At 32.1% G+C, this 27021-nt stretch overlaps 1 protein-coding gene across 1 annotated transcript; it reads left to right on the forward strand.

The window, feature by feature from the left end:
- The first annotated feature begins 15023 nt into the window (after positions 1-15023).
- Positions 15024-15689, forward strand: LOC139425743 (uncharacterized). Its single transcript, XM_071181687.2, has one exon. It carries the CDS (start codon positions 15024-15026, stop codon positions 15687-15689), a length of 666 nt encoding a protein of 221 aa, XP_071037788.2.
- Positions 15690-27021: the final 11332 nt, after the last annotated feature.

Here is a 27021-nt window from a genome sequence, read left to right on the forward strand (position 1 = left end):
GAGGACAACAGTAAAGTCTCTATTTACTGCTCACACTTCAACTCATAATCGTGTTCTTGAGGCTAGTTATCAAATTTTTTTATTCATCGCTAAATCTGGAAAAAATCATACTACAGGAGAGAATTTAATAAAACCGTCAATATCAGCATTTCTTAAAACTGTTCTTGAAAAAGATGACAAAGATGTAAAAGCTATGCCACTCAGTAACAATACTGTTAGCAGAAGAATAAACGAAATGAGTGAAGATATTGAAAAACAACATGTTGAAAAGATGAAAACAAGAAAATTCTCAGTGCAAATGGATGAATCAACTTTGATAGACAGTGTGGCAGTGATTTAAGTTTCTTAAGTGAACAATTCAATTTTTTAATATTAAAAATTATGTTTATGTTACATAGGGGGGCATAAGAATTTTAGAATGGCTTAGGTGGGGCATGGCACAAAAAAGGTTGGGAAACACTGCCTTACTCGGAGTAATTCAAAAAAAAAAAATATATACTACTGACGTTTGAACATTTTTAAGAAAAAAATAGAAACAATGTTTCTAATTGTATTAAGCATAAGTTTCAGTCGATTTTCCAGTTTCCCATTCTGGAATACGTTCGTGTACAAGGTGTTTTATTGTTATACACAACTGTAAGAGGATATAGCCTGCCAAAAATATACAATTGCTACTGTATACTACGGGATCTGAAAACAAAGGGTGAGCCAGTGGAGGGAAGGCGGCAAAGAGTGAAGTTTTACCCACTCCAGAAAAAGGGCTCTTTCCCGGATAGTCCTTTGCTTTGAGATCCCTCCAAAACTTTTGTTTACACAAGCCATATCAATATCATTAACGTTGTGTCTTTAGTTATATAACAGCCAGTATATTGAAATAACTATTTTTAAGTAAGCACTGTGGTTGGTACTCACCGACCACAGAGCTTACGCAAAAATATCCCAAGTGATAGATGGATCGTGGATTAGAGTCCTCTTGCCATCAGGCAAACAGTGGTAGCTCCTCTCCATGTAACGCAAATGCGGGTTAGCTCCATTAAAAAGCCCTCCACGAATGCAAACTTCTCCGAATATTTGATCGATGAGTTCCCTTGTCTTCTGGATCAAGCTCAAAATAACAAAACTACGGAATTGAGCATTGGTATTCGTAAACTCAAAATTGTGTGGGCTGTTCAACGACAGTTATAATGTGTCACGCTATCTTTAATTCCGTTTCCCTGCTGTGTCCTTATGTAAACAAAAATGCAAAGAAGTACATCTTTTTAGTTTATTATTTATTCCTCAAAGTTGCGTATAAAAAATAAACTTCTAGATAAGTTACATTTTTTTTTTCGATCTCCAGGTTGCTACTAAGAAGGAAAAAACGAGAACATAACAAAAAAGATAGAGAGAAAGGAAAAAAAGAGCACTGTCTGGCTGCTGCTAAAAATAATGTCCGAGAAGTCAAGAAAATGGGGCGCATACAAGGGCGCAGCCCCGATAATGACTGTTGGCTGAAGTGTCCGTCGAAGTAGAATAAAGATAGCCTTCGACCTACAAGGCTATCCAATCGAAAAACGGAGTTTTTTCCCCATCGGGAGGGAAAATTCAGAGGTACCTAGGGAATTGGTATAGTGTTAGGGAATGATGGAAGCGCTGGTGTGTGACGTACGGGAGGTGACTTGAAACCGTGCGTTAAGGCCCTCTTTAATAGGGAATCAATGATGTAGCGAGCTTTCCCAACTCTTTCCATCTCAGAAGTTTCTTTTTTGAACTATCATAGTTTAGTCTTAATTTTAAAAAGTTTTCAAAGTAAAAATGCTGATGTTTTTTTTTCTCCTCTCGTTTCTTTATTGAGTTGTTTTCTCCCCCCCCCCTTCTTATACAACCAAGTAAAAATATTAGAGGTGCAAAAACTGTGCAAGATGCAATAGGAAATAAATTTTAAAGCAGATGTGAGTGTCGTAAAAGTTTTAATATTGCAGGGGAAATTTATGTTATTGCAAGAGCAATGGAGCATTTTTTTAGTCATAGAAATGTTTATTTAAATAAACAACCCTTACAAAAAAAGTCAGGTGTTTTTGAGGTTGCCACTGGCAAAGAAATACACCTGAGGTAGGAAATGAGGTTTTATTTTGCATCAAAAATAACCTCATTAATGAACATCAATTTCAACCTCATTTACACCTCATAAAACCATATATATTTTTCGTGCGATACAGTCGATACTTTTAGTTGAGATTGAATGAAATTATTCACACTTCAAATGCATTAATTTATTTGAAGTGTAGAAAAACTAGCCTGTGCACCTCAAAAATAACCTCTCTAACTGGTTGCTCTAAAGTAGATTTACCATCAACTTCAAAACAACCTTAAGTGTGAATAAAACAAATTCTTATACCTGATTATACAGATTGATCTTTTAAGGTCGGTTTTGAATCTGACTTCAAATCAATCTTGACGCCTCAAAATAACCTCAAATAAACTTCTAAGACACCTTATATTTTTGTAAGGGAACTACTTGTGTAAACAAAATATTAGCAAATAAAGGATCAGTCCATATCTATTAATACCTTTTTTTCCCCTCACGCCTAATCTCGAACCGCACATTGCAACCTATTCTTCTTATTATAACAAGCAATCAAAAGGCAGATTAAAAAAGAGCGTGAAGGAGAAATAGGCGCAATAATCTAGGCATAAAAAAGGGGGCATGAAATTATTTTCCCAATTTTATATAAAATTATTTATCACTTTTATGCAATAGTCATTATAGGGCTGCTACATCCGGGGAAAATTTAATCAACAAATGCTTCGTTGGGCTATTGGAATAGCGAAATGATTCTTTAGTTTAAGAAATAAAGTTAGTTACTTTTAACAAGTAGACACATTTCTTTCAATTTACAAATAAGTTTTTTTCAAAGAGTTGAGTAAAAACTTATCTATACTTTATGGCTTTTTTACTATTCATTATGTATTGAGTATTAGTAAAACTTTCGGATCTTTATATTTACTTACAGAAATAAAATATTCTGGTAGCTTCAAACATAAAAATTAAATAATTAGTAAATTAAAAAAATTATTATTTAAAATATTAAAAAAGTAATATTAAAAAAAAATACTAATATTACTACAACTTTTTAATTTTTCCTGCAAAAGGTACAGTACTCGAAGCGTTTTCTTAGAAACAGAATAATGATAGAAAAATTAGGACTTTTTTCATATCTTTTTTTTAAAAAGTAAAACGAGATATTTTGAGTACCACGGCAATTAATCAATTTAAGTAAAAATATTTCGTTTAGAAACTAAACAAGATGGTGTTTTATATTGAAGTGAAAGATGATAATTGAACATTTTGTTTGTTTAAATAAATTAGTTATATCAGTTTAAGTTTTTTTTTATATAACACTGCCACCTCTGAAACAACAATAACTGAAAAACACCTATGTGAAAAAAATAGTATAGTACTTATTTGTTGTACTAGGTGGACCTACCATTACCTACCATTATATTACCTACCATTATATTACCTACCATTTTAACTTTAAAAACGCGTTGCTCATGATCTTCAAATAATCTATCTATTATTAATATCAGAGATAAGTACTCCGTACCAAATTTCACATTGGACTTTTAATATGTCATTGTGGGTCGAAATAGCCTGGTTGGCAGGACGTAGGACTCATGTTTTCAAGAACGGGAGCTCAAATGCAGCCGACCGAAGATTCCTAGAGTAATAAATGATGACTGTATCACGTTAAGTCTGTCGGAGTCACAATCTTCTCCAAGTTACCATAACAAATAAATACCTCAGTGGATACTAAATTGGAGATAGATCGTTCTCTGGTTCAGGCCAAATTATGAGATCTGCGGATAGATGAAAGGTCTGTGAGTGAGTCCTCCCTGTGAAACGGGTTGTGACATATGTGAGACAAAGTCTTATTCTTGGCCATAGAAGGAGCCACTGAAGAAAAGCGCACCCTCTGCCTTAAAAATTCTCTGGATTTCAAGCAGACTTGTTAATATTGACAAGTGGCATTAGTAACAAATGTAACAGTAATATACCATTGCTGAAAATCCTGTTTTCTCCGAAATCTGAAAAAAAGAATGAAATATAATTTTTATGCTTTTGCAAAAGCAACTAGCTAAGTTTCTAACCAGGCTAATGCAACGGGTAAAAACCACGAAACCAAAAATCAAGCGCACATATTAAAACTTTACGATGAAAAATGACAAAACTAACTCTCACTTAAATAGAAAAGAAAACGAGTTCCTACTTTCGTTTAATGAGGGAGGTGTAAAAATTTCCACTTCTTTTGAAAAGCATTAAACCCGTCTTCGGTCCGGTCCATAAAAATAAGAATTAACGCCAAGAAAGCTCGGCAATAAATCCAAGATCACTCCAGAACAGCTAAAACTCCTTTTGTTTGATTAAAGTGGCCATCTAAGAAACCTATTCTTTCTTATATCACTATATGTTCTGGATAGGGCCTGAATGAAGGACAATCCCTACAAAACGATAATGAAGGTACACGAGAAGGGAAAAAAAGACATAAGAAAGGGATTTAGAGGTCACGTGCTCGAACCAGATAAATGGGCAAGTCTGGACAAGAAGTGATATCGAGAGAGATTTTCCTTCTTCAAGGGCTATTTTCGTGATAGTGTTGGGTGCAGAACAAAATTGGAAACCCCCTGACAGTGTTGTTTGGATATCATTTATTAAGGATTCCAACCGGGCAGGCCATAGGAAGTGACACAGTAATTGGTTTCGGGGATTATCATCAAAGTAATTCCCCCTTTTTTTATTCTTTTTTTATATTCTTTATTTGCGGTGGAAATTTTTTTATACGCCTAAGAGGTTGATGGGACACATACATCATCTTTAAGATTGACCATTTTTTTAGGGACTAAAGCGTTTTCAAATTTTTTTTGGTGTCACATTAACTTTATTGAGCTAAATGTGGGCTTACGAAATGAAAGATTTTAGGAAATAGCACGATTCTCTTGTTTTGCCTTGCTTAGAATTAATTTTTAAAGCCGTAGCATTTGTTATGTAAGACGTATTACGTGGTTGGTACTTGACGGTGATCCTTTTTTAATCAAAATTAAAAATGGCTAGAAAAATTTTTACTTTATCAGGGTTTCCACGGTTCTTGAAAAGGTTTAGAAGTGGTAGTAAATTTAGGTTAATGCTAGAAGATTCTTCCAATATACCACTTTATCGTTAAGTGGTTTGGAAACTGAAATTTGCATGCATATATACCTTCTTTGGAAAACAATTTCCAATGGTGGTTATCCAGAAATTAAAATATCTAAATTTGCTTTATTTTTGACTCCACTTTTTAAAATATTCGTGTCTCGCGGGAACTCTGTTTATAATCTTTTTTTCTTCTTTAGCAGGGTTACCACGGTCTTTGAGAATTTTAAAAAGTGGTAATAAAAATAAAAGAAATTTTGACATTTTTATTTCTGTGTAGCCACCACTAAAAATTGTTTTCTAAAAAATATATATATGCACGAAAATTTCAGCACTTTACGATAAAAAAGTATATTAAAATAAAAAAAGTATATTGTAGCTCCACCCTAAATTTGCTACCACTTTTGAAATTTTACAAGGACCGCGGGAACCCTGTTTAGAATAATAATCACGTCTGTTAAGCGTGAAATTTTAGTAATCATGGTGCAGTGAGATTTTAAAATCTTACTGTTAACGAACATAACAGAATATTCAAGAAATGACGAAGACATTGATCAATAATTTAGCTTAATAGACCCCTTCTCAATCGGGGTCGCATCTCACAAGTTCGGCGTTTTTATGTCCGTATGGTCAGCGCAGTTATGTCCGTATGATCAACAGTAGAGGTTATTACAAAAGGTTTGCACCCTCCTCACCATCCACCACTACTGGGGTTCGGGTAAAGAAGAAAAGTTTTCTCTTCTTATTGTTGGTTTATTCTGCTTTTTCAACACTGTAAACATAAACGCTGTACTATTGATTAAGATATCCCTTTGAGAATATATTTATATAATGCATGTTGATTAAATCTGGTAACATATTTTGATAAAGAAAAAAATAAAATGGTAGTTTTTGGTAGAGATTGTATGCAACCATAAAGTTGTCCAGCAACCGGTTCACAGGTGGCGAACCTCCTGACTGACACTTTACTTCTTATGCGCATTCGCTGGATCTTAGTACATATGATGCTCTGCTGAATCTGAGTCTGCTGCTCACCCTATAAGTTGTTTTTCTAGCATAGCGTACCGCACCAAACAATTCCCAGTGTTAGTTACTTATTCGATGAGCTGAGCTTCGTCTCCTTTTTGTAGTTTGTCTAAAATAAGAACTCCCCCGGACATTCGTCTAGACCTGAGGCGGTGACTATGGTAACGAGGTATGACTATTTCAAGTAGGAGTGCGGGGTCACTGTTTTGGAGTGCTTTCGGGTCGGGTCGGTTTGAGAAAGGGAACTCTTTATTCCGTCTATTGTGTTAGTCCTAGAGTGAAGCGACCCTCCCTAAAATGAACCAGTCTTGTTTCCATACCACCAGACGGCCTCAGACTTTGTGGCTAGAGGAGTACTTAGCTTAGATAAACTATAGAATCTTTGTCCAGGTGCCCAGATTTAAAATCATACTAGGACTTTTCAACACTATTCAGAGTAATTAAGAATTAGCAAAGAGAAAACCGCCCTAGTTATCCTATTTTGAACAAAGAGAATAATAGCACTTTGCTTTCTGAATTACTATTTTTTTCCCTAATATTTCATGTAATTTTGATTCATTTTGCTCTAATAATTTGTTTGCAAATATAAAATATATAATGTCAGGTGCTCGATTTGATAATGTAATAAAATTTCTCATTCTATATGCTTTTATTGTTTAAGTTTTAAAAATGTTTTTAAAAAAATAAACGAACTGCTTTTATATCCTCGCTAACGATATTAATTTTAATTGGATTTACTAGTAAGAATTTTTCAATTTTATATGAAACGAAAATTGCGTATTCCTAAAAATTTGAAGAACTAATTTGTTTAATGTCTTTCTTTTAGTGTATTAATTTCTTAAAGAAAGAGTTGAGAGACCAATTAATACATGAGATTTTGCCATCTTTAGATGGTCATTGAATTTAATCACATTGGTGCGTGCAGAATTGAGGCTTATACCTTCCCCAGAAGCTTCTTCGATTTGTTTGTAATTCGTGATGTTGTGAAGGGGTTCCTTAATTACATCCATCCTGCTTTGGGTGAATAATGTCATGTTTGTGTACATTCACGTAAACTAGTCTTTCATGAGCAAGGCAATAATCTACTTGATTTAAAATTTTTCAATTATTTTAATAATCACGTTTGTTGTCGGAACTGGGAGCAGGAAAATGAGGAAGAATTTTAATGTTATAATTGCTATTGTGAACATTCGGACAAAATAAAAACTTATTTAGTTATTATTGCTTTCATTGATACAAAGCTTTCGATTTCAATAAAGGAGAAATTAGAACAGAATTGGATTTTTTATTTACTTATTTTTGGAGGAAATGCGTAGTTTCAACTACCACAAGACCTTAAGAACTCGAAACAATATTTCAACCAAATAATATTTACTTCTAAAACTAGTAGTTTCATAATTATCGTAAGACTACTAAGAAAATAAGTGGTGCCTCTACAATTCAAATTTCGCCGTACGGATACATTTGCAACTACCATTGCAGTTAATTTTCACGTGAGTTATAATCGTATGAGTTAACTACAAGAGTTTCATTTTATTTTATAACCGTCGTTGAACAGGCGACCCAGTTTTTTGGTTTACGGCTACTAATCTTCAATTACGTAGCCTTGTATTTTGAACCCAATCCAAAAGACAAGTGAACTCCTGTATCAAGTGGCGGTAGAAACTTTTTGATGAAACTAACCTCATTTGCGTTACACGGAGAGGGAAAAAACGCAAATCGCCCGCGGTTAGCCTAACTGCAAGGGGACTCCAATCCATGATCCGTCTACTACTGATGATATTTCACGTCAGCACTATGGTCGGTGCAAGCCAGATGCGGAATTCGTCTCAACCAGCCACTGCTGGGACTCGAACAAGGTTCACGTCATAACTACAAGAGTTGTAAAAATGTATTCGAAGCATCTCTACACTAATTTTATTCAAACAATCTTTCTTTTAGAAGTAAATGTAAGAATATCAGCAAAACTGTTGGCGCAATTTGAAAGATCATGCTTAAAACTGTAAAAAATTATGTTATTTTTAATCATGCAAAATTTTCATTGGCCAAGAAATTAAGAGCTTCTTTCCTTTTTCATTACCGCCATAAATAAAAAAAACATTCTTATTTAAATAGTGCAAATTTATGGAATAATTTCAAAATCGTAGTGTTAAAGCTAAAAAAAAGTTATTAACCTCCAACTCTCATATTTTCCGATTTCATATATATATATATATATATATATATATATATATATATATATATATATATATATATATATATATATATATATATATATATATATATATATATATATATATATATATATATATATATATATATATATATAGGGGAGAGTCAGGCAGCCCCGCTCACTTAAGGAGTATTGCTTATATTTCTGTATAATATTGAGTAATAATCAACATCTTTGTACATTTCTATTGTTTTATCATCTAATTAAATAATGCAAAAAGAATAAACCAAAAAAGGAATAGTTTAACTTAAAAAAATAGAAATTTAATAAAACATGTTTTTCAGCTCTTTTCAAAATGTGTCGGGTAGCCTCACCCAGCTTCAAAAATTACGTTTTGTGACTGTTTTTTCAGGTGTAAATGAAAATGACCGATGTATTGACAGTAGGTAAACCTCGTTTATCATTTTTATCACAAAATTATTTTATTTATTACATATTTATATACTTTTAGTGAATTCTATCATTTAATAACAGCAATATTTGTTGTTAAAAATGCATATAACATTCAAATTTGAAGCAATAAAATAATAATCTTTGCAACCGTACATTTATCGACGAAATAAAATTGGCCGTTGATACCCGACATTCATGTGAGCGGGGCTACCCGAAATCCAATTTTTTTGTAAATTTGCAATTACTCGAACAATTTTTCATATATAGACTTCTTTCTTTTAGCAAATTAAACTTAAGATTACATACTTTAATGCTGTATGCATAGAAAAAATTATTTTTTTAGTATTAAAATGAAGTTTAATCGAAACATTCAACCAATTTTTCTTAATTTCACGACTACTGTATTCAACATATTTTCAAAACTATTGTTTACCATGTTAAGAGCTGCATAAATACTTGAAACTTTGAAAATAATCTTTTTTTAATATAGCAATTAATGTCCGATGGCCCAATGACTTGAAAAAGTATTCTATACATATAAAATTGACAGTGGGCGGGGGTACCCGCTGGGAGGGGCTACCTGACTCGCCCCTATATATATATATATATATATATATATATATATATATATATATATATATATATATATATATATATATATATATATATATATATATATATATATATATATATATATATATATATATATATATATATATATATATATATATATATAGCCTAGTTTCCATTGGGAAAAAGTAAATAAACGGAAAGTATATACCATTGGAAAAATTTCCTTTTTAGTTTTTATCATTTAAATCTGGTTTCATAAAGAAATGCCATCGACGATTTTATATGAACCTAGAAAAATATTCTTAGCCGCCGCCGAAAGAAGTAGAGAAGTAGGTAAAAGGAAGTTGGACAATATTTCCGAGCACCGAGTCCCCATTAAAACTTCGATATTATGACGTATCAACGCTAAAAGCTTCTCCGTCTTTTTTCTCGAAGTTACTACTTCTATGGATAACAATTTTTTTTTATTCCTTTTTATGTGCTTTCCTCCATTTTTTAGAACATTTTTTTTATTCTTTTACCAGCCAAAGTAAGAAAAATCTCGCCACACATCGAAAATAAATAGTTTTATGTCTAGAAAGGGATACAATATATTTATATTTGGGCTGAAAGAGGTCAACGGAAAATTTATATTTTCTGCGAATAATCCTTCTTATAGTAGAGCGAACGGTGCAAATAATCAGATTTTCAAGCTGATATGAAAAATATAAATATATTTCCTTTAGTAATATGTTTGAAATGTCTCCTAAATATTATTAAATTATTATTCAAAGATAGTGTCTGATAAAAAATTAAATAGACATAAAATTACTAAATATAACCCGAATACCTTAGTTACGCAAGTTAGTTGTAAAAAGTGAAATGCTTTAATTTATGTGAAAAAAGAACTAGTCATTAAAGAAGGGAGGAGTTAATTTAGAAATTCTTATCTAAGTAAAATTAATGATGAATAATTAAGTTAATTATAATCACTCTTATAATTAAACCAGCTAATACAGCACTAATACAGTTAACAAGTTCATATAGCTCATACAGTTAACAAGTTTATCGGAAATTATTTCTTAATATTTAAAGTAATAAAAAATTGAATCTTCAACATTTAATGAAAAAATAATTTCAACTAGCACGACATTTTAATAATTTAACGATGTAGATATCGTAGACCAGATACGTATGTTGTAATATTTCAAAAGATTCAACGTGTGTTCTCTCAGAAAAGAAACTATAAGTCATCCATTTCTCAAAGAAGAGTCTGTTTTCAAGCTTAGAGTTAGCATGAATTATAAGTCGAGGATTTTTTTGTACTAGGTTATACTACGAAAAAAGGCTAAGTGTCTTTGTGATTCTGTATCAGTAAACCAGGTCTGCCAACAACTAAGGTTTTTGTAAAATATTTTACAGAGTAGTAGACATTTAAAACACAAAGCTTTCTGAATTTTTGTTTTATTTGATAATTTTCCAACATTTTAAAACTCTCACCTCGAAGTAGCAGGAACGAAAAGGCGTTGCATATGAACTGTTAAATCATTTATTTCTAGAGGTATGGAAAACATGTTTAAATGAATAAAAAATAATGCATTAAAATATTAACTTATCTACCACTCGAAAATATTTTTTACAAAAAGCCGAGAAAATTTGCAGCTATCAGGGGTTTCCAACTTACATAAGGCCGAAAGCCACAATTAAAAACACCGGTCAAATGGCGGGCGGCAACTTTATCAAAATTTTATATAGGACTTTTTTATGTTTGAAGGAGCATTAAATATTACTGTCAGAGTCTTAGGAAGTTGTACAAAACAAAAGTATTGAATTACAAACTAAAATTAGAAGTAGATTTTTTTAAATATTTAATTGTATATTAAAAAATTCCGGCTACAATAGCTTTAATGTGCACCTATGTATTAAACAATTAATGTACAACAGATATCTAATAATTAAGATAAAAAACTTTAAAAAGGTTGGTATCAAAACTTACATAGTAGCACACAAAATGTTCAATGAGAGAATTGAGGTTAGTTCGCTTCAACCACCAGAGAATAGATATTTACATTTCAAATTTAAAATTTACAGATGTAAATAATTTCGTCCAAAATGAGTGGTTTCAAAAAGTTAAGTCGGAGAATTGTTTCAAGAAAATTTCTGATTACGCACATGCTAAATTATATTCACAAAAAAATAAATAAATAAATAAATAAATAAAAAAAGAAAAAAATACACGATTACTTGATTATTTTTGTATTTGAATAAATATTTTCCTGGATGCAAAACCTGAGAAAAAATTTTTTTTCCACCGTTGGTATGTTAAATTTCACGGAAACGAAGAAATTAGGGTTTTTTTTTAACGAGAAAAGTATTTTGAACCAATATAAATTTTTACGAAAATTGTCCGTAAAAAATGACAACTATTTTATTTTAGTTCGCGGATCACAAAAAAATTCGCGGTCCTACATTTAGTAACCACTCGGTTGAACCATCACCTCCTACATCAAAAAGCCTCCACACGGTCTTTTATAAGTAGTCCGCGCAGACTATTTAAAAAATGAACCAGTTGTGCGCAGGAACCCAAAACCTTTTATAAAAGTAATTGAGAGAAATTCATCGTATATATTTGAGAATTTAATCTGTAGTGGTTGACAAGTGAATAAGGCAAACCAATAATATTCACAAATAAAACAAATTTTTAGTCATATATTTGCTACCACTTTCTTATTTTAATTAGATTTTGTATTAAATGACTCGTTCGGAAAGAGGATATCCTTCACAGTGTTCTGATCGGACTACCTATAAAAAACAGTGTGGGGGCTTTCAATTATAGGAGGCGTTGGTTAAACTGATGAAATTTTTAAAATATTTGCTTGTGATTATTATTCTACTACCACTTTATATGTTAGGAAAAGTTAGAATTTCCGAAATTGCAGCTCGGTTTCATTGAGAAACCTTCAAAAAAAAGGCATTGAAGAAATAAAATAATAAAAAATTATATATATATATATATATATATATATATATATATATATATATATATATATATATATATATATATATATATATATATATATATAATATATATATATATATAATATTTTTTTACTTATTATTTCCCACCCCCTTTTTTTCATATGTCTATAATTTTTCTTTGTTTTTATTCTTCATTTTGAACTTATATATATATATATATATATATATATATATATATATATATATATATATATATATATATATATATATATACATCAATAAATTTATTCTTATCTCTTTCATCACGGCGGATAGCTCGTCTTTCAGGAATATTTGCATTCCTCTATTGTTAAATTAGTAAGTATTGTTATTGATTGAAATTAATTATTATTTTTTAAAGTAAAATAAACAAGTTTTAAAGCAATTTGCGTTTTGATTACTTTTAGGGCTGCGGAAAGCTCTTAGAGCTGAGAGTGAGACAGTCACGCACCATTGACATTTAACCCTTTTAGCGCAGTGTTTCCAGTCTGACGACATTTTACCCAAAAATGTTGCTACAAATCACTAGAAATCTAAAACTCTTTGCTTCTAAATGCTCACCAAATTTTGAGTTGCCAACTGGGGCCTCCCTGATGGAGCGGTATATCGCCCTCCAAACGCTGTGCAGAGCGTGGAGGTAGCGGGTTCGATTCACGCTGTCCTTCTCTGCATTTTGCTACCTGTCCTTCTATTTGACAAAGGTTTTAGGTCTAAATTGAGCACACAAGCCTGAGAATGTATGCAATCCCAATAAATTATTCCAACGAAAAGGACACCAACTTGCTCCGCTATGTAAAGAGGTGTTTCCCAATGGTAACGAAATTTAAGATATTTTTAAGTTAGTATTTTTCATTTTGAGTAACTTTTCCTCCACTACAGATCAGAAATTCAAAGCATCATATGAAATGCAACTTTATTAAACTTATTATTAAATTTTTAAATAAATTATAAAAAGGAGAAAAAAATTTTATTAATTCCCTTACCCACTCATGTACCAGTAGTTTGTTTTTGCTATTACATGTTTGTGCTGTCCCCTTCTTGAGTTATCTTTTCTTTCGTTTCTTTTTTCATCATTCTAATTAATTATTAACAACTAATTAAACAATTTCAAAGACTTTTAAATAACATAGGCCTTAGATTCAGTATTTAATCTATAATTTACGGAGAGTAGCCATATAGGCCAGGAACTCCGTCGCACCACTTCTAAGTTTCCGCAGTTATCTCATGCTGATACCATACCTGCCAACTTTTAATCCCTTCCATTATCATTTTTCTCAGTGGTATTAAAATGGAATTAAAACTTCAATTTTAAGCAAGCAAATGCATTGTATTTGAGAAAACTTAAATTGACAACCATGATAGTAACGCATATTAATATATGTGCTTAATTTTTGTAAGAATAGTGGTGATCAAAATCATTTGAAAATTAAGTTTATAAAAGAAAAAAAAGTATATATTTACTACCACTTTAAATATGAAAATAAAATCTTCCGGTAAATCCGGAAGAGTTGGCAGGTATGTAATACCTTTAAAAAGTAAGCGTAGTCATTCAACGTTTCCTGTTACTGAAAGCTATCTCACGATATTTATAGATATTTTGATCAGATTACTATGGAGTTTAACCATTTTATAAAAGAGCCATTTCATAGAAAATTAAGTAAAGTGGTGGCAAATATATGCCTGAAATTTTTTTAAATTTATGAATATGAAGGATTTGTTTTACTTACTTGTCAACCACCACATATTCAATTCTCAAATATATATGACAAATTTCTCTCGCAATTATTTTCAAAATAGAATTTGGGTTCAAGCGCACAATTGGTTCACTTTTTAAATAGTCTGCGCAAACTACTTATAAAAAACCGTGTGGAGGCTTTCTGATGTAGGATTTAAAAAGTGAACCAGTTGTGCGCATGGAAAGCATATTCTATTCTAACGTTGACTGAGAGAAATGTATCATATATATTTGAGAATTGAATCTGTAGTGGTAGACAAGTGAATAAGACAAACCAATTATCTATTATATATAATTCTCTTACGTGGCTCCCAAATTTTGGCTGCATTTCTTTTCCGCCGGTGGCAACGTTTGCTGTGTTTTGTTTACGTTTTGAAAGCACCAAAGCATTCTGCCTTCTAATGATGTGCTTCTGGTTAAGAATTAAGGATGGATTTAAGAAGAGCTGTGAAGTATTATTGCACATATATTAACAAGTAATTGTATACATATAGCACATTTCTAATAGGTTTAACTAAGGCTCCTATACTATCAGAGCTGACCTATCAAGCAATATTGGAGCAAACAAGTTTGCAAGTTAACGTTATGTTAGTATTAATTATGTTAGCTCTTTGCTCCAAAAATATATGATAAGTTGGCCTGTCTAATTCAGGGGCTCTAGATTTAACGAATCGCATGTCATTTATTTGAATTCAAATTTATTTTAATCATGTGTTTCTGAGCTAATATATATAATTCTCTTACGTGGCTCCCAAATTTCTTTTCCGCCGAGGACAACGTTTGGTAGACCTTACCTATTTCTCACATTTACGTGCAACCCCAAGTGGTCAGAAATAAGTGATGCTGTAGGGGAAAGGTCAGAAGATAGACCAGATGTTGTTGTCCGTGTGTTTAAAATGAAGTTATCTGAACTTTTAGATGACATTTTAAAACGAAACCTGTTTGGTGCTGTTCTAGCTTATATATATGTGATAGAGTTCCAGAAACGGGGCTTACCACATGCTCATACATTGTCGACATTAGATGATAGATCGAAAATCCGCACAAAAGATGATATTGACAAATTTGTTTGCGCTGAATTGCCAAATCCTAATACTGAACAACGCCTGTATGATATCATAACAAAATGCATGATCCATGGCCCGTGTGGCCATTTGAATCCTAATTCCCCGTGCATGAGAGATGGGGAGTGTTCAAAAAAATTTCCTAAGGAATTCAATGAATGTACTGAAGAAATTGTTAACGGATACCCTGTATATCAGCGTAGACAAAAAGAGCCTGTCAAAGTGGGAAAATATGAAATAGACAACAGATGGATTGTCCCATACAATCCCTGGCTTTCTAAGAAATTCAATGCACACATTAATGTAGAAGTATGTGCTTCTGTCAAAAGCGTTAAGTACCTCTACAAATATGTCTACAAAGGTCATGACGCTGCTTCTATCAGGCTCACAACTGAAAGCGGAAGACTTGACCATGATGAAATAACAACATTTTTAGATGGTAGATATGTAAGTGCCCCTGAAGCAATTTGGTGTTTAAGTGAATTTAATATGTCTTGACAGATCTCATACAGTCATGCGTCTGGCAGTTCACTTACCACTCCAGCAGCAAATAGTGTTCATGGGTGGGCAAGAAGCTGAACAAGCTGCTATCAAGTGTACAGCCTTGACAGCTTTTTTTGAATTAAATAAAACGGATAATGCAGCTCACAGCTACACTTACTCTGACATTCCCCATCACTACGTTTTTAACAAAAGTGGAACAAAATGGAAGAGGCGCCAGCGAGGATCACAGCAGGTGATTGGAAGAATGCCTGTAGTTAGTGTTCAGGACAGTGAAAGATTCTGTTTAAGAATGTTGTTACTCAGGTGCAAAGGAGTTGTTGGTTTTGAAGATATCCTTACTGTGGACGGAATGCTGTGTACTTCTTTTCAAGAAGCATGTAGGAGGACAGGACTTCTGGAAGGAGATGAACATTGGATCCAGACATTAAGCGAGGCTGCAGAAGCACAATCTCCTAATCAGTTGCGGATGCTGTTTGCCATAATATGTGCATTCGGGGAAGTTGAAGATATTCCTCAACTTTAGGAAACACACAAGGATGCTCTTTCTGAAGATTTTCTTCATATATATGCTGGGAGTATTGGCATACAATATGCTTTATCAGAGATTGATAAATTGCTGCAATCATACAATTTAAATTTGGACAAGGTGAAACTTACTGCAATTTCATTATCACTGTTTGGCCCATCATCCTATGATGCTTTACAAGAACAGGAAAATGCAGAAATATATTTTTAAAAAAAACTAACACCGAGCAGAGAGAAGTTTTTGAGACAGTCTTATCAGCTGTTTACAGTAATGATGAAGATTCCTCTAAATGTTTTTTTCTAGATGGACCTGCAGGAACTGGTAAAACGCTTCTTTACACTACTCTTTTGCATACTATTCGAGGAAAAGGGGACATAGCAACACCCGTTGCTTCAACAGGCATTGCTGTAACTCTTTTGAGGGGTGGCAGAACCGCACATTCTGTCTTTAAAATTCCTATCATTTTAAATACTACTTCCACTTCCAACATAAAACCTAAGAGTAAAGAGGCAGAAAGGTTGCTTAAAACCAAATTGATTATCTGGTATGAAGCCCCAATGACACATGCTCATGCCTTTGTTGCTGTCAGTAGATTACTATGTGATATCCCACAATGTGAAAAACCATTTGGAGGGAAAGCCGTTTTGGTTGGTGGGGATTTTCGTCAAGTCCTACCTGTTATTTTACGGGGGTCGAAATTCTTGACTGTGGCAAGCTGCCTTAAAAAGCATCATCTTTGGTCAAATTTCATACAACTGACTCTCACACAAAATATGCGAGCTCTGGATACAGAAAAAGAGTTTTCGAAGTGGCTTTTGGATGTTGGAGATGGCAAGGATGGGGATATTTTAAATCTCCCTGAAATCTGTTATCCTGAGCTTCAAGATCCCATTGCACTATTGTATGGAGATATCGATTTTAGAAATGTTACACATCAACACTTAAAAGGCAGAGCTATTTTAACAGCTACAAACGACATATCTCTGACCCTAAATAATCAAGTCCTCAGTATCTTGCCTAATGATGAATTTGTATATGAAGCAATAGATAAAATAGTTAGCGATGACCCCCAAGACCAGCTAACTTACCCAGAGGAGTTTCTAAACTTTTTAACCCCTACAGGTATGCCTCCACATAAACTTTATCTAAAAATTGGGTGCATTGTAATGCTCCTGAGAAACTTGGCACCATTGCAAGGATTGTGCAACGGCACCAGACTGATTGTCACAAACCTTCAAAGAAATATAATAGAAACTAAAACCATTGATTCCGTCAGCAAGACTTTTTTTATACCTCGGTTGCCGATGGTTCCTTCCGACAGCAACATGCCGTTTAAATTTAAACGGAAACAATTGCCCTTGAGGTTAGCTTTTTGCATGACCATCAGTAAATCCCAAGGACAGACTTTTGACAAAATCTGCCTGATGCTGCCTAAGCCAGTTTTTAGTCACGGCCAACTATATGTTACCCTGTCCCGTGTGCGTTCTTTTCAATCTGTGACTGTAGTAGCTCCAAGCCGCAGCACTTACAATTGTGTGTATAAATAAGTTTTGGATGAGCAAAAATAATGCATATAGCAACACTATTACAAATTTTTACATTAATGTTTTCTTGCTATACATTACTATTTCTGCAATACCATTTGTTTTCATTACAAATTAAATTTGTTAATAATCTCAGCTAGACTGTAAAGTGTATGTCGAGCGAGCGAAGCGAGCATAGGATTGCGAAGCAATCCTAGGGGAAGTGCGACAGCAGTAACCCGGGGTTTGGCGAGTGAAAGCGAGCAGGGGGCGATAGCCCCCTGGTATTAATAAATTAGACAAATTTTTATACATATATTTGCTACCACTCTCTTATTTTTACTACATTTTGTATTAATAAGCTCTTTCGTAAACTGTTTTACTTTCATAGTAGTCTGATCGGACTACCTATAAAAAACCGCGTAGAGGTTTTCACACGTTCGTGGATTCGATCCAAGCCGGCTGAAGACTACCCATTTAGTAAATGGTAACTGATGCACGTTAAATCTGTCAAGTCTCAAAATCCTCCATGTTTCGATAACAAATCAATACCACTGGGGGTACTGATCCTTGTCTTCTGGATAGGTTCAAAATTACAGGGCTACTGAGTTGAACATTAGCAGTCGTAAACCCGAAAATTGGGTCGGCTGTTCAATGGCGGATATAATATTCTTCAATCAGCAAGGAGAAAAAGTATACGTCTTTAATGAAAATACACTTTATGAGCAGTTGTTGATGTGTTTCTTGACCAAAAATTGCAATCAAAATTTACTTTTCCGTAAAAATTCAAAAGCTTCTTGTTTTAGCTTTCACTTTTTTAAAAATTTGAGTGATCCCTCACTCTCAATAAATGTCATTCTTTTTATATCTATTTTATCTATCTTTTGTCTGCATTAAAATGTAAATTTGGATTACCCAAACTAAAAAATTAAGCCGTTAAAGATATGACGCTTAACCGAATTATCTCTTTTTGGAGATCAATGTGTTAAGAGAGCTGTTCCCAAAAGGTACTCCGCGGAACCCTAGGGTTCCGTGATAGAGGAGTTCCGCGAGTAAGCACTATTTTTAACCTGTGATGAGTTTCAAAACCTCCGATTATATTTAGATTCACCATTTATTTAATCTTTCGCATGCCTAAAAAGATCCTAAGGAAATTGAAATCGCATTTTTTAAAAAGAAAATACTAGATTTCTAATACATGAAACAAACTATGAAAAAAAGGCATTCATAAAAATTTTAAAAGTATTATTAACATGTTTTCAAAATTCAAATAAATAAATCTCTCAATAAAGAAGTATGTTTCCTTAACCCTTTGGGGACGGTTGATTCATAAAAGCATTCGTACAAAATCAGGATGTGATTAAATAAAAAACGGTAACTCAAATGTAGTCGTTGCTAATTTGACAGACTTACTTTGCTTTTACTTTAATTATTATTAGGTTAAACATATGTATGATAAATGTTAGATCAAAGAATAACTAAATAGTTTTATTTTGAACAAAGTAATGGTCCGACAGGATCCAAAGATCTCCAAAGTCACTCTCGTTGATTATAGCATCGATGCCCTGTTCAATTGCGATTAATTCACTTCGAAAGACTGAAGTGAAATCAGTATTACGGCGTCATATAGAAATAGCAACCGGTCATATAGTATTTTTTTTAAGCATATATGTAAATATGGATTACTAACATGGTTGTCATCTTAAGTTTTTTCGAATACAACGTATATTTTTGCTTATAATTGATATTTTAATTCAATTTTACTACCACTGGGAAAAATCATAATGGAAGGGATCAAAAGTTGGCAGGTATGCATTAAGGTATTTCTTTGAGAATACATACAATGAATACATTTTATATCATCCATGTTGATTAAATATACTAAAACATTTTTACATTGAGTTTCCCTTAAAAATGACTAAAATGGCGGGGAGCAGCATACTAAACCATACACGTAGAATTTTCCATCAGCTGGTTCATATGTGTCGTACCTCTTGACCGTCAATTTATTTCTTATGCACATGCGCTGACTCTTAGTACAATTATGATGGTCTGCTAAATCTGAGCATTGCTCAGCTTTCAAGTTGCTTTTCTGGTATAGCGTACCACACTGAGCAATCACCACGTTAGATACGTATTCGAAGAGCTTGATTTCTCTTTTCTACATTCTTTGATGTATCCATGGGTAAAAAAAATGTCTGCACAAGCTGGCTCCAATGAACCTCTAATTCAAAATTCGAAATTAAATATAATTCATAGTCACCACGTTTTCTGTTATGGTTGCTATATCAATTTAATTTTCATCTAACTTGATGTAGAAATGCCTAATTTTAAAAAAAAGAGTTGTTAAAAATTGTACTTTTATTTCGGATCTCACTTTTGCCTGCCACTATGAGCCGATCTACCTATTGAAAATGCTAAAATTTTAAATATTCTTAGCTACCACATTTTAATTATGGTTGCTATTTTTTTTAATTAGGTGCATTGCCGCAAGTCCAGTTGTTTTAGAATTAAGATGTATAAGTATATATAATTTTTATTTAAAAATGAACTGGTAGTTTATCTTAATCCTTTTGTGTATTTAAGTTGTTTAATTTTAAAATAGTCTCTATGTCCCAATACATTTAGTCTAAAATTTTTTCCCAAATGAGTTGCTGTTCTATTTAACACCAAATGAGTTATCCTATTACTATGGATTGCCCTTTGCTTCAGAAAATATTTTCTCCAGTGGTTAATGTACTAATTTATTTTTCAACAAATTAGAATTAAAAGAATTTTTCAACCATTAAACACAAGCGATTTTAACAGATATATATGTTTCCGTGAATGCCCCAAATCAAGAGAATGTCGACTTTCACCGGTGAATGTCAACAATTGCATAGTCGCTTTGGTAAATGTCCGAAATGTTTATTATATCCGATATGATATTAATTTATTCGTTAATATTATTATATTTTAATACTAGCTGTACCCTGCGTGCGTTGCAACGCTTTCAGTTTGAATTTAAATTTTGTATTTAAGTGTGTAAATGAGATTTGCGATTATGATTTGAAATGAGAATTTTATTTAATGGTGAAAGAAACCAGTGATAGTCTCAACAGTTAATTCTCTAGGATATCGTTGGTGCATTTTCAAACAGACTTGTATGGTGATGCACACCGACCATGAAACATATTTTGGATGATGGTCTGAAAAAAGTATGGATGAATATTTCTGCTGATATGAGCTGACCAATGTGTCATGGTGTGATTTTTTTCAATAAGCCAAATCACCTGGCAATTCTCTTTTTCTGCCATTCAATAGAATACATTTTCTTATTTGATGATAGTTTTCAACAGAATGTTTTTTAATGTCTGATTAAGAACTATAAGAATAAAAAAAGAAACATTATGAAAGTTTTTATTTCAATATAAAGAATTTTTAAAATCGTTTTTTTTTTCCTAAGAATTCTTTATTTTACATTTTTTATTTCATAATTTTTTGATAAAAATTGTTGTCAAAATACTTTTTCTGAAAAATTAATTGGTATAACATTATGTGTTTATGTATACTTCTTGTATATTCTAATGTTTGAAGTAATATGATTCAGAAAAGTATGGAATAATAATTCGGTACTTACGTACTAACGCCACCGCCGCTACAGATTTGACGGTTTTTAAGTGCCGCCAATCTGAAATTACACTTAAAATTTTTGCGACAAATCATAAAATACTTTATTTAAAATCAAAGTCAAAACACTTTATTTAAAATCAAAGTAGTCAATCGAATTTCGGTGGAAAATGGGCCGTTATAGAGTTTAGCATAGATTCAAAACAATCATATCGCCATATGAACTCTGGCAAATAAGATTCCAAATGAAATAACATTTCCAAAACGTACGTTTACTAATATAAAGTTTCATGCCGTGGGAATTGGTACATTTTCGTTCTTTCGGTAAAATATTTCGCTCCTGAAAAAATAAAATTGCATCTTGTTTTGTTTTTGGCAAATCCCAAAGACGAATTTTTGCAGCACTAAAAAATAGCGACAAGAAAGAATTATTTTTTTGATTTTCTTTCGTCAGCATTCTTTATTTTACGTTTTTTAGTTTCTAAATAATGATTTTTATTGAAATTTGAAATTTTCTGATAAAAATTGTTTTCAAAAAACTTTTTTTACGAAATTAAATGTCATAAAATAATGAGGCTTATGTATACGTTTTGTTCATTTTAATGTTTGAAGTAATATGATTCTTAAAACTATGGAATGTAAAGTTTAAATAGGCCTTTCATGTTATATCATTAAATTTACTAAAACTATTTCTCCGGCATTAGGTTTTAACTCTAATAAGAATATACATGTTTTTTTCTGTTTATGTACAAATATTTTTTCGATGTGTTTTGGATGTCCCTTCTCTAAAAAAAAGAGATACCATTTTGTTTTCGTTCGTATAAGGAAGAATATCAAAAATCTTTTTTTAATTTAATTAGCCAGAATAAAGATGGAGCGTTACAATGCTACACGCTACATTAAAGACATCTCCAGAGTAACTGAATGACTGTTCTTATAGAAATCGCAAGTATTCGTCTCATACAACAACGACCTCTATAGTTCGTTGCGATCGCGAATACTAAATCCGTGATACGACCAATAATTACGAAATCTATTCTCGTTGATTTTACGTGCTTGTGCTTACCTGACATAAAGAAACTTGCGCGAATTATAATTAAATATTAAAGTATATGTAATTTACTTTTTTAAAAGAATAGAACTATAAGATAGAAAATATCACTGTTGTTATCTTCAAGATATTTGTCAACTGAATCGTTTATAGCAAAATTTAAAACAATGGCTAACTTTTAACCAATCAGAAAATTCCATTTTGATTTTCGCTGATACCGCTGGAACGGTTTGTCGCAGAATGCTCTAATGTCGACAGAAACCTTCCTCGTGCTTTGAACTATCTGTATGCCAAGTTTCATAGCTTTCTGTCAGATGGTTTTAGAGGACAAACAGACAAACACACATTCATTTATATATATATATAGATATAGATATACCAGCTAAAAGCATATTGAGCAGTGGCACTTGACCTTAAAAAACATTTATGTGGGGTATACCGGGTATATGTATACCAGGCTGTGGGACAGAACCTTAAAAACCTTCATTGTAGGGTATACCGGGCAAATGTGTACCTGGCAGAGGCACTGAACTTTAAAAAAACATTGCTTTTTTTCACTATTAATTTACAATGTTGTACTACAATTTCTTTGAAAATACATACAATGAATTCTACATTTTACATCATCCATGCTGATTACATCTCCTAACACATTTTTACATAGAGGGAGAGAATAAAATTTATGGAAGCAGCATACAGAACCATACAAGTAGAATTGTCCAACAACTGGTTTACATAAATCGTACCTCTTGACCGTCACTTTATTTCTTATGCGCATGCGCTGAATCTTAGTACATATGATGGTCTTCGAAATCTGAATATATTGCTCATTAAACAAGTTGCTTTTGTGGTATAGCGTACCACATTGAGCAATCCCAACGTTAGATACGTATTCGAAGAGCTTGACTTCTCTTTTCTACGTTCTTTGATGTATCCATGGTAAGAAAATATGACTTCAGCGTCTCTACAAGCAGGCTCAAATGAACTTCTTATTTAAAATTCGAAAATAAATATAACTCATAGTTAGCACGTTATGGTTTATGATTGCTAGTTCTTATTTAATTTTATTAACGTTTTCACTGGACCGGCGAGTCATAAATGTGTTCGTACGGAATGAGAATAGTAAAATATAAAAAGTGGTAGCTTAAGTTAGGGCATAGCTCATTTGACAGACTTATTTTGCTTCCACTTTAAATCTAACACATTCAATCCCTGTGAGTTAAAAGTGTAAGTATGCAATTTTTAAATTGAACTCCATATCCAATTTATATTAAATGAAAGAGCAATAAAAAGTGGTACGTTCAATTTAGACCTTTTCTTTTGCTATCATGTATGAACCGAATCTTCTATAGAAGATTCTAAATATAAATTGTTCTTAGCTACCACATTTTAATTATGGTTGCTACTTTCATGATAAGTTTAACAGCTCTTTTAGTGCTTCGTAATTTTATAAGGTGTATACCTTATATAAAATTTTAATTTATAAACTTACTGGTAGTTTATCTTAATTTGTGTATTTAAATTATTCGATTTTAAAATAGACTCACTCTGTCCCAATACATTTAGTGGAAAATTTTGTCCGAAATTAGTCGCTGCATTTCAAGTAGGTGGAGTCATAAATATCTTCCGATGGAGTTACAATAGATCAACACTAGTAAAATTATACTACGAATGAATTCATTTGTTAGAAGGATTTTTTAAACTAATGAGGAACTAATTAGAACAAGGAAGGGGGGAATGCTTGGTAAGTAAAAGTTGTTAATTGATAGCATCGCACTTTTAAATCTCTGAAAAACATTTAAATGAAATCATAATATCATGGGTATCAATAATCAGTACTAAACTATTGAAATCTAGCAACTAATTTGAAACGATGGGAGTAATTACTTCGTTTAATTTCTGAAATAATAATCCAGTCTTATATCAAGATAACTATTTGATTCTGATTTGTTCCTTTAATTCATTATACGGAGACTCCAACTACTATAGATTCAACTTTGTTTCAGAAAATATTTTCTCCAGCGGTTCAAAAGTTATTGTATTAAATTGTTTTATGATATAAAATGGATATAAGAGTGTGTGAATCCTGGATTTTTTAAACTAATTTGGTACTAATTTGAACAAGGCAGGAGGGAATGCCCCAAATCAAGAGAATGTCGACTTTCACCTATGAATGTCAACATCACATAGTAGTTTCGGTGATGTCCGATATGATATTAATATATTCGTTGATATGATTATATTTTGATATATACTTTATAAATGCATATTGGACAGTGTCACATGACCTTAAGAAATCATTTACGTAGGGCATACCGGGCAAATGTATACCAGCAAATGTGTATTAGTAATGGCATTGAACCTTAAAAAAACAAAGCATTATTACACTATTAATAAACAATGTTGAGTCATTAATTAAGGTATTTAAGATTAAAATACAATGAATGCATTTTATATCATGCATGTTAATTAAATATAATTCATAGTTACCACGTTTTCTAATATAATATAGAAAATAGAATAGAAAAAAATAAGGATCGGTAGCTAAAGTTTGGGTGTAACTAATTTGACAGACTTATTTTTGCTTTCACTTTAGAACTAATACATTCAACTCCTGTGTGTTAAAAGTGTAAGTATACAATTTTTTATTTGAACTTAGTTGTGGTGAATTAAATAAAGCAAACAATTCTCACCCCTCCCACAAACAAACTGCTGTAAAAATAGTTTGGCTAACAATTTTATCTTTTTTACCCTGATTATTAACACCCAGAGAAGACATATACAACTTCCATATCCAAAATGTCTAATTTACATTAAAAAAAAGAGCAATAAAAAAGTGGTACTTTCAATTTTGATCTCACTTTTGCTGGCAACTATGAACCGAATCACCTATTGAAAACGCTGAAAATTTCATTATTCTTAGCTACCACATTTTTATAATGGTTACTATTTTCATTACATTTGCAAATACATTTTAAAAAAAATTTAGCATTATGCATACCCTTCAACTTATAAGGATTTTGAAAATAATTCTTTCTAGTGGTAGCGAACCAAAGTAGAAATTTTTAAAGCAAATGGATATCTCATAAAACGTTTATCAGAACTTAAGAATCTAGCCATATGGTCTGCACTTTTATAAGTAATAGTGGACAAGTTACGCTAAAATTAATTTTTTTTAAATATGAAGACATTAATTTTGCTACCGTCTGAAAAGAAGATTTCTGAAACTACGGAAATTCCGTAGCAGTTGGAGGGTATGAATGAGCAAATTGTATGAATCATATAAAATTTTAATTTAAAAATTTACTGCTTGTTTATTTTATCCATTTTGTGTATTAAAGTATGTTCAATTTTTAAATATACTCTGCTAACTGTCCCAATTTAGTTGAAATGTTTAGTCGAAAATTTTGTTCCAAATTAATTGCTGCATTTCATGTAGGTGGAGTCATAAATAACTTTCGATGGAATTATAGTAGATCGACACTAGTAATATTCGACTACTAATGAATTTAAAATTCATTAGATTGTTTTATGCTATTACTGATTACAGAGTCTTTATAAAATGGACTTAAGAGGGTGTGAATCCTAGATTTATGAAACTTATTTGTTACTGATTTAAAGAAAGAAGGAGGGAATGCTTGGTAAATAAAAGTTGTTAATTGATAGCATAGCACTTATAAATCTCTGAAAAATGTTTAAATAAAATCATAAAATCATCGATATCAATAGTCAGGACAAAACTAATGTAATTAAACAACTAATTCGAAACAATGGGAGTAATTACTTCTTTTAATATCTGAAATAATAACTAGACCACATCTTATCAAGATAGCTATTTGATTCTGATTTCAACCTTTAATTCATTCTACAGAGACTCCAACAGTTATTTGATTTCAATTTGTTCCTTTAATTCATTCTACAGAGACTCCAACAGCTATTTGATTCTCTTTTGTTTCAGAAAATATTTTCTCCAGTGGTTTTTAATAAATTATTTTTTTTACCTATTTATTTTTTTAATAAATTAGAATTAAAATACTTTTTCCATCATTAAAAGCAAGCGGGATGTTGATTCAAAATTTCCGATGTCCAACTTGAGTCCGAGTACAGAAAGCCATATGTGAATGATGCTACCAACTGATGCTGTTCATGCTCTACTGATGTCCTCTTCTCCCTTACGATGCCGGTCATGCTGATTATCCTGAACGTTACAAGGTGAGTGATACTGATTTTGGTCTCGTCAGGTTCCTGAGTCGGGAGAGACAATACTGACAACTGGCCATTTTGATTGTCTGGATTTTGAGCCCGCCATTTTGTTTTTTCAAGTCATGCCGTATCATAAAACAGCTCGTGGTGGAAAGATTTCACTTTCTGGTCGTAATTCACCGTCGCATTGCAAAGAATCCACGTCATTAGAAGAAATCATTGCTACCTGTGGGATCTCAAAAAGATATTTTCCATCAGTTGAACATAGACATATTGACGATCTTGTAGAGTTTTACACTCAGTTTGATACAGAGGAGCTGATTCGTTTAGACAAATTACTAAGCAAACTGCTCATTCAAATAAGATCAAGTTACCTTGGAGACTATGAATACTCATACTTCCTAAAACTGACAA

This window comes from Parasteatoda tepidariorum, chromosome 4 (genome assembly GCF_982258835.1).
Source record: "Parasteatoda tepidariorum strain Cologne lab strain chromosome 4, Ptep-v5.0, whole genome shotgun sequence".
NCBI lineage: Eukaryota > Metazoa > Arthropoda > Arachnida > Araneae > Theridiidae > Parasteatoda > Parasteatoda tepidariorum.

What these genes read in the sequence shown, in the direction of transcription:
- LOC139425743 (XM_071181687.2), top strand. Translation starts at nt 15,024, where the DNA reads ATGAAGTTATCTGAACTTTTAGATGACATTTTAAAACGAAACCTGTTT.